The following is a 10075-nucleotide window of genomic DNA, read 5'->3' on the forward strand; positions in this document are numbered from 1 at the left end:
GTCGTTGGTGCAATAGGATATGCCGATTCCACAGTATTTTCACAAAGTGAAATCCGTATGTCGGGAAATCTCTGAACTTGATCCTCAACCAAGAATTGAGGAATCGAGAATGAAGAGAATTATCATTCATGGGTTTAAACCGGAGTTTAGAAGCTTTGTTGCAGCAGTACAAGGTTGGCCTACTCAGGCATCCCTTGTAGCGTTTGAGAATCTTCTCACAAGTCAAGAAGAATTAGCCAAACAGATGAGTCGTGTCTCTGTGAAGGCCGAAGATGAAGCTTTGTATGTAGGCAAAGGCAAGAGCAAGTCTAAGCCTCAAAACAACTATGGCAATAAGCTCCATAATGGGAGGTTTAAGAAGCATGACAACAAGAAACAACGTGAACTCGAGAAAGGAGATTCTTCAGGTGAAAAGAAAAACCATAGTTTAGGGAAACGTTTTCCATTCAAGTGTTATAATTGTGGAATTCGTGGTCACATGGCACACAACTGTCCTAGTGAGCCTAAAGAAGAAGGAAACACAGAAACCACGCAAGAAGAAGAACCTTGGGATGCTGAGGCTTGGTTTGTAAAAGATGAGGATGTCATGGCTCTTACTGCAACTGCTGAAAACAAAGGTAATAAGTTGGATGATTGGATAGTTGACTCTGGCTGTTCTAATCATATGACAGGAGAGAAAGAGCGATTACACAATGCAACTGAGTATGGGGGTAGTCGAGTGGTGGTAATTGCAGATAACTCTAGGCTGGCCATTGAAAGTATTGGTGATGTAATCTTCTCACCAAGCAAAAATAAGCAAGTCTTAACGCTTAAAAATGTGTACATGTCCCAGGTGTGAAAAAGAATCTACTCTCAGTATCACAAATGACATCTGCAGGTCATTATGTTGTATTTGGACCTAATGATGTAAAGATCTACAAGGAGTTTGAAACTCCATCTAAGGTTGTTTTACAGGGACGAAGAAACGACTCTATTTATGTTCTCTCTGCAGAATCAACTTATGTTGAAAAGACGAAGATTAATCAGAATGTGGATCTATGGCACATGAGATTAAGTCATGTAAGTTATGACAAATTGGAGCTAATGATGAAGAAGAAAATGGTCAGTGGATACCGGTGCTTGAAGTAAATAAGGAATTAGTGTGTGCATGATGTCAATTTGGAAAAGCCCATCAACTACCGTTTGAGAAATCAAACTTCCATGCAAAGGCACCTTTGGAGTTGGTACACTCTGATGTGTTTGGCCCAGTGAAACAATCCTCTGTCAAAGGCATGAAATACATGATTACGTTCATTGATGACCACTCAAGATACGTATGGGTCTATTTCATGAAAGAAAAGTCAGAAGCTTTAGCCAAGTTCAAAGAATTCAAGAGTGAAGTTTGGAGGGAAATAAAGCAAAAAATTCACTGCTTACGATCAGGCAATGGAGGTGAATATCTCTCACAATATTTCACTGAGTTCTTGAAAGCACACAACATCAAAAGACAGTTGACTTGTCCAAATACCCCACAACAGAATGGAGTCTCAGAAAGGAAGAATAGGCATCTGGCAGAGATCTCGGGCAACATGATTCATGATAAAAATGTTCCAGGAAGATTTTGGACTGAAGCCATGAGAACTGTAGCCTATGTAATCAATAGAATTCCACGGCAAGGTCTCTCGTATCAGTCTCCATTTGAAAAGTTGTGGAAAGTAAAGCCAAATGTAAGTCATTTGAGAGTATTTGGATGTGTGTGCAATGTTTTCATACCTGGTCATCTAAGACACAAGCTAGAGAAGAAGGTAGTACGAAGCATATTTGTGGGCTATGGCCAAGAAAGGAAAGGCTGGAGATGTTGTGATCCAATAACCGAAAAGTGCTATGTCTCGAGGAATGTGGTATTTGATGAAACATCCTCGTGGTGGACAACAAACCATGGAGTGCTTCCAGATTCAGAAAAGTTAAAAGAGAAGCTAGTAACATATGGAGTTAACTTCAATCTCAGCCAAGAGGAAAGTGTAATCGAATCAACTGATGTAGAAGAACATAATCAACAACCTTGGAGCTCAGGAGTATTCCACCATGAAGACACAAATGATAACTGTGAAGAGCCACCAAGTGTAAGATCGTCCAGACTCAAGAAACCCAATCCCAAGTATGTTAATGCTATTATAGTTGAACAGGAAGTGTGTGAACCTGATTCCTTTGAACAAGCGAGTACATAAAAAGAATGGATTGCAGCAATGGAAGAAGAAATGGGAGCCCTAATAAGGAATCAAACCTGGGAATTAGTTCCCAAACCAACTGGTGTTAAACCCATCTCGTGCAAATGGGTCTATAAAGTTAAGCAACGTGCTGATGGCTCGGTTGAAAGATGTAAATCCTGGTTGGTGGCCCGTGGATTCTCCCAGCAATATGGTATGGACTATGAAGATACGTTTAGCCCAGTAGCTAAATTAACAACAATCCGTGTGTTACTAGCTTTGGCAGCAAATAAAGGATGGAAATTGTGGCAAATGGACGTGAGCAACGCGATTCTGTATGGGGACTTGGATCATGTGATTCATATGACGCAACCTCAAGGGTTCATAAGCAAGACAAACCCTAACTATGTATGCAAACTCAAGAAAGCCTTGTATGGGCTTAAACAGTCACCTAGAGCATGGTTCGGTAAAATAGCTGAATTTTTCGAACACAATGGTTGGTCAATAACCAATGCAGATGCTAGCTTGTTCGTGAAGACTGAAGGAGAAAAAGTGGCTATTGTTCTGGTATATGTCGATGATCTCATAATCACAGGAGATCTTGATGATGTAATTGTTCAGTTGAAAGAAAACTTGTGTACTCGTTTTCACATGAAAGATATTGGAAAGCTAAGACACTTCTTGGGTTTGGAAATCGAATATGAAGTTGGAGATATGATCTTGCATCAACGAAAGTACTCATCAGACTTGTTGAAACGTTTTGGAATGTTCAACTGTAAGCGATCTTGATGATGTAATTGTTCGGCTGAAAGAAAACTTGTGTACTCGTTTTCACATGAAAGATCTTGGAAAGCTAAGACACTTCTTGGGTTTGGAAATCGAATATGAAGTTGGAGATATAATCTTGCATCAACGAAAGTACTCATCAGACTTGTTGAAACGTTTTGGAATGTTCAACTGTAAGCAAGCTGTGTCACCCATGGATACAAATGCAAAGTTGTATGTGGATGTTGGGAGAAAACTGGAAGATGAAACTATGTATAGGAAACTTGTTGGAAGTCAAATCTACTTAACCCTAACTAGGCCGGATATTGCTTTCGTGTTTGGAGTACTAAGTCGGTATATGCAAATCCCAGAAAACCTCATCTTGATGCAGTTAGAAGAGTCTTAAGATACATCAAAGCAACCATGAATTATGGATTTATGTTTCAGAGGGAACATGAATGCAAGCTGGTAGGTTATGGTGATGTTGATTACGCTGGAGATGGAAGTACACGTCGCTCCACTACAGGTTATGTGTTTATGCTGGGATCATGTGTTGTGTTGTGGTGCAGCAAGAGGCAGCCTACTGTGTCCCTTTCTACTACAGAAGATGAGTACCGAGCAGCAACTATGGCAGCCCAAGAATGTGTTTGGCTTGTCCAACTCCTAAAAGACTTAAATCAAGATGTAAAACCCAAGATTCCCTTGTTTTGTGACAACTTATCTTCTATTCATCTCGCAAAGAATCCTACTTTTCATGCTCGAACAAAACACATCGAAGTCCATTATCATTTCATTCGTGAGAAAGTACTAAAAGGGGAGATAGCTTTAATCTATGTGAAAACAGCTGATCAAGTAGCTGACCTTCTCACCAAGAGTCTAGCCAATCATAAACTCGTGGACTTTTGCAACTCTTTGGGCATTGTTGAAGCAGGTGTTGAGAGGGAATATTGAAGATGCAACACCTCACGTGGTATCATGCTTGACACGTGATTTCTTTTAGTCCTATTAGTTTTCTGCATGGTTATTTTCTAACTTAGTTAATTTAGAGTTTGACTCAGTCATATAGTAGTAGTAGTGCCTTAGTGGGCAGTTTCCTTTTTGCAGTTGTTTCCTCTGTAATCGTAAGCCATATATGGCAACTTCCTTTGTTTTGTTTAGCAGTTGAATTAATGCAGGAAACCTATGAGTCAAATTCTCTCTTCCTCTGTTCTTTGCTTATTACAGTTGTTGTGTACAACTTGTGATTTTTCCATTCCAGTCAACACCATGGACCCTCTGCAGGCCACCAAAACAATGAAAATTTCTTCCTCTCAAAGTTTTAGTTTAAATTAAGTAATTTTCTAATTGAGAAATTTATCTTAATATAATTATCTCCTTAATTAAAATATTTGACTTATTACAAAATAAGTCTCTCTGTTAGTTTCTAGTTAAACCATTAAGTATTGATGAGTAATAAACTATCCCCTGTATTTATTTATTTATTGCTTTTAGATTGTGGATTGTATGTAACTCAATAGGCCTACGAGTGTCACTAATTTGTTGTTTCGGTGAGCATATTTTTAACACATAACTCTTATAAAAAGATTCACAAGCATGAAATAAGTGCTCATCATATCTTAAACACATACCTTTTATAGACGATGCGGTATGGGCCAGAACGAGAAGCAACGGGCTGAGGTGGCACGCCTTAACGGCGTCGTGACGGGGGGAACACCGCCCCTTACTCGTTTTTGCTCGTCGAGAGTGAAACTCGTTGGCGTCGCGACCGGATGAAACGCACAAAATTTAAACGTTTTTCAACGTTCCTTTGGCAACGGTATAAAAAAAAATAATTATTAAAAAAAATCATTTACCCTATAAATACCTGCCATTTTATAAATAATTTCACACAATTTCTTTTATTCTCTCTACATACTTTCAATTATCTTCAAAAAAAAATATGGACCCTTTCGACTCGTCCGATGATTCAGATGACGATATTTTCTTCAGGATGGTGTATCATTATTATACTACCGACCTGCTACAACCAGACCCATCCCCGCTACTAACAAGACGTGCGATGTTAAACAAAAATCGAGAAGAAGGACACAAACATCTATATCGCGATTACTTTGCGGATAATTGTGTATACGGGTTGAAGGACTTCAAAAGAAGATTTCGTTTGAGTAGGAATGTGTTCCTACAGATCGCCAACGCCTTGGAAAGCCGGTATCGTTTCTTTACTATACCTTTATACAAAATAAATAAAAATCTAGTACATGTTTCTTTAATTTTACAACATATGCAATATATTTTTAAACTGTAGTTAATTTATGTTTAGGTATGAATTTTTTCAATTGAGATATGATGCTAGAGGTAGACGAGGGTTTACAACGTTGCAGAAATGTGATGCGCCCATTCGTTTGATGGCTATGGGGGAGTCACCCGACACCATGGACGACTATATGAGAATGTCTGAAAGAACCGCAAGGGAGAGTTTGTATACATTGTCAAGGGGTGTTGTTGAAACATTTGGAGACGTGTATTTGCGGAAACCTTCGTTGCATGATTTGCAAGAATTGTATGCGGCGCATGAAGAACGCCATGGGTTTACCAGAATGATCGGAAGCATTGATTGCACACAATGGAAATGGAAAAATTGTCCGATAGCATGGAAAGGGCAATACGCAAGTGGTCATTACAGATCACCTTCGTTGGTTTTAGAGGCTGTTGCTTCTCAAGATTTATGGATTTGGCATGCATTTTTTGGGGTTGCGGGTTCCAACAACGATGTCAACGTTCTTGATCAGTCGCCAATATTTGACGATCTTTTGAATGGAAAGGCCCCGGATGCTCCTTTCACGGTGAATGGAAACGAATACAAATATGAGTATTACCTTACAGATGGAATATATCCGCAGTATTCCACATTCGTGAAGGCATTCCGCCACCCGGTTGAAGAACGAGACAAATTTTTTAAGAGAAGACAAGAAGGAGCACGTAAGGATGTGGAACGGGCTTTTGGAGTACTGAAGGCGAAGTGGCATATAGTTGAACATGCAGCACGACCATTGGATTTAGAAACTCTACGATATATCATGTATGCATGTATCATAATGCATAACATGGTAGTAGAAGATAAAGGGCGAAATATTGCACACTATATCCCAACGGAGCCCAGACACGTTCAATTTCAACCAGGAACAGTAGAGTATTTGCATCGAGTTGTTGACATTCAGGACGCAAATAAACACAGACAACTTCGAGAGGACTTGGCGGATTATATCTTTTATGGTAACAATAACGATAACGAATAACGTTTAGTTTTAAAAAAAATGTTTTTTTAACGAATAGCGTTGTATTTTTTTTATTTTTTTTTTTATATTTTTTTTGGAATTTGGATGGTATGTGTAATTTAATTTATATGTTAATTTTAATCTTTAAAAATTGTTTTTATTATATGTTATTTATAATTTTTAAACATCATGTTTTATTTATTATGTTATATTTAAAAAATATTTGTCTAAATTAAAAAAAAAAGAAATTAGAAAAAAAATAAAAAAAAAATTATAAAAGGGAAAAAAGTTGGTGTTATAACAAGATGTAACATGGTGACCATTTCCCCACTTGGTGTTATAACACCATTGGTGATGTGGCATGTGAGGTGGCACCAAAATGGTGTTAAATCTAGTTGCCCACACCCAATGCTCTAAAAAGATTCACAACCATGCAATAAGCGCTCTTTTCTGAAGTTGCTTTAAATAAAGGACCAAAACACACATGAGAGCTGCCTTATTTGCCTTGTTGGTTATATGATATAGTTGCATTAGTTTGAAGATTCACTCAATAATGTAAAGAATAAAAACAAGTTAAGCTGTAACGGATTCAACTGATGCCGTACACTTTCTTATTCGGTTTACAAAACGCAGACAATTAAACTTTTTGGTTTCAAGCAACCAAATTAAATCTCCTACATTTAGGATTAGACATTTAGTGTATATGACCAATCCTGAAACACCGATGATCTACACACATAAAGAAGTAATATTTAAGAAGGCTAGATACCAATGAACGCCTTTGAATCCACTCAGAATGTTTCAGATACACTATTGTGGAAATGGGATGTCAGAAAGATCCTCTCTGTAAGGAGCATTTGTCAACTCTGGTCTTCTATTAGCATCATTTCCACTTTCCATGTTATCTTGAGCAATAGGGTCACCTTTTGATGGCTCAATATATGTAACCACAACATCCTTACGCAACATAAGGTAGATCACTGAGAGAACATAAGCAGCCATGACTGGAAAAACTAATATTGCAATAAACACATTAGCCACTTTTGGCCAAGTGCTATGGATTAGCCAATCGACAAATGCAGTGCTCAAGTAGTAGATGTTGATGCCAATTATTCCAAGTCCTAGTGCCCACGAGAAAAGAATGATCTGTAGAAGAAAAATAAACATATTAGAAAAGAATTTCAGGTATATCCTGGATTTACGAAACTGAAACTCACAAATATTGAGTTCTTGTGAGGTCCCATTTTGGTACTTGAGCTACTGAACTTGAGTAGTGGAATGAGTGCAAATGGAAGTTCAAATGACAGTATCATCTGCAAAAGATCCATACCGACATTAAAATCCAGTTTCAATGAAGCATGGATATCCTACATATAGAATGAAACTTTAAAGATGGAGTCACATACAGATGCTATTATAATTAGTCTTCCTGCTCCAGAAGGCCCACCAATTATTGACACTATTAGACTCGGTGTGATGGCGATGCACCTTGTTACCAAATTCCTGAGCCATTTCCTCATTTTTAAGTCCAGGAAACCCTAAAATAGCAAATAGTTCATGCTTAGTGATTATCAATATCAAAAAGTATCTGCCAAAGGCGAATGAATATTACATCCCAATAAAGACCTCTCTTAACCTACCGACATAATGAATTGTCCAGCATAAGTGCCTGTGATTGTTGAACTCTGACCAGAAGCTAACAGTGCAATTGCATAAAGAGTAGAGCCGGACTTTCCCAAAACATTCTGTGTAGTAAAAACCGGGGTTAATTATGAGAATTTTTGTGAATGTTGTTGGTATAGAAGTTATAAATTTGACATCTTATAAGCTCATACTTTTAGAAGAAATGAAGCTGAGTTAAGGGTGAGATCGCTGCAACGATCCATTTCTTCACTTGGTAGGTTTTTTTCTGAGCAAACAGTGCCAGAAACAGCGATCATTGAGACGTTAATCAAGAATGCTACAAAGAGAGCAATGCCACTCTCTATCAGGAAGTATCTGCATGCATCCTGTAATTCAAAACATCATCATGAATAGAGATAAGAACTCGAGTTCATCTTTTGAGAAAAAGTGTACATAATACCAAGAACATTATATCATGGAGGGACTTACATTGATGCCACGAACTGAAGTTGGTATCTTCCGAGTAAGAACAAGAGCCGAATGGAGAAACAAGTTATGCCTATCAAAAAGGGTGAACTTAATGTTAATAAACCAAAGTAGATTTAGGGAATCACAAAAATATGAGAAATAGGTTTTTTTTTTTTTGAGAGTGGGATCTTACGGCATGACAAGGGCACCAAGTAGAGCAATGGCATCACCAGTGGCGCCTTGACCACTAAGTTTAGGAATGAACATTCCCTTTAGCAAATCACCAGCTGGTGGCTTCACATAACTCATTTCTCCAAAGAAACAACCAGCCATCAGAAAAACTAGAATAGCTATCAATATTTCAAGCTTCCTCACCTGTGGATATATGAAACCAACATTGCATGTGTTGTCATATATATAAGGAAACACCAACTATGAAAACATGGAAAGAAAACGAATCATAAATGAAGTTCTTACACCATATTTTTGGAGGCCAAGAAGGAGGAGGGTGCTGAGACCAGTGAGAAGAACTCCAACCCAAACTGGAATCTTGAATAAGATATTCAGTGCAAAAGCTGTTCCGATCACTGCAAACATCAAAAGAAATTGAATCAAAATATTAAATGTTAAATCATATATTCACATCAGTTTCATGGATAAGATTAAAAATTAGTACCTTCGGGAATATCTGCTGCAATGACTGCAACCTCGGCTAGCAGCCACAAACAATACTTGACAAAGATAGGGTATTCAGCCTTACACAACTCTGATAAATGTTTCCCTGAATAACAGAATAACTAAAGTTTAGATATTTATATTTATTTCTGGATATATAAACAAATTCATAGGTCTAGTTCAGTGTACGTCTTACCAGTGCTTACACCAAGATTGGCAGCCAGAGATTGAATAACAAGTGCAAAGATTAGCCCGATTAAAATCACCCAAAGTAGCTGAAAATAAAGATTTTTTATTGATCAAAGTGGCCATTTTTTTGAACTAGAACTATGGTGTTTCTTGGAAAAAACGTTTACCTCGTATCTATGGTTGGCTCCTGCCTGTAAATCGGTTTCCACTGCATAAATTAAAAACATTGATAAATTTATAATGAGGATTAAGATATATAAACTACAATGAGATATGAGAAATCAAAACTTACTGTTGCCAGGATCGAGATAAGCCAATGACACTAGGAAACCAGGGCCAACAAAGGAGAGAAAACTTTTCCATCCAGGTTTCTGCAGATTATGGTTATCAAAATAATCAAAATGTTATTAAACAAATAGAAACTTCAAACATATGGTTAGATATCAATCTTGAAATTAACGTTTGTGAGGGTGGAAAGAGAGAGAAAGAGAGAGATCACCTGATCATGGTCGATATCTTTATGATCATCATAGTCTTTGGAGTTGAGAACAGAAAGATCAACAGCTGAAACACGATTGCTCCCTCCTGTAACTCGTGGTTCATGCTGCAGACTTGCCATCTCTGTCTCTGTCTCTGTGTGGGAATGCAGAGTCTTTGTATGTGAACAATCTCAAGTATGAACAGATTTGATGGTAAAGCATTGGATTGAATATGCTACTTATACTAGGGTTCTGCACATAATTCATGGCTACTAGATTTCAAGTTCAAAAGTTGCTTTCAGATTTTGGGCATGTCCATGCCGTTTGCATTAAAAAAAGACGGCTGCTGAGTTCAAGTTCTAAAGGTTGCTTTCAGTTTGTGGGCATGTCCATGCCGTTTGAATTAAAAAAGGAT

General features: G+C 37.8%; 1 protein-coding gene across 1 annotated transcript; it reads right to left on the reverse strand.

The window, feature by feature from the left end:
* Nucleotides 1-6782: 6782 nt before the first annotated feature.
* LOC145119045 (metal transporter Nramp7.2-like) lies at nt 6783-10042 on the reverse strand. Its single transcript, XM_079054687.1, has 13 exons — nt 9681-10042; nt 9474-9552; nt 9349-9389; nt 9189-9267; nt 8994-9098; nt 8795-8904; nt 8511-8692; nt 8339-8408; nt 8062-8235; nt 7867-7971; nt 7633-7764; nt 7444-7539; nt 6783-7372 (listed from the first exon to the last, which is right to left on the reverse strand). The coding sequence occupies exons 1-13, from the start codon at nt 9798-9800 to the stop codon at nt 7037-7039; spliced, it is 1629 nt and encodes a 542-aa protein (XP_078910813.1). The 5' UTR covers nt 9801-10042; the 3' UTR covers nt 6783-7036.
* Between the last annotated feature and the right edge of the window lie 33 nt (nt 10043-10075).

The sequence above is a fragment of the Lactuca virosa genome, chromosome 6 (genome assembly GCF_052849685.1).
Source record: "Lactuca virosa cultivar CGN04683 chromosome 6, Lactuca_virosa_CGN04683_v6, whole genome shotgun sequence".
NCBI lineage: Eukaryota > Viridiplantae > Streptophyta > Magnoliopsida > Asterales > Asteraceae > Lactuca > Lactuca virosa.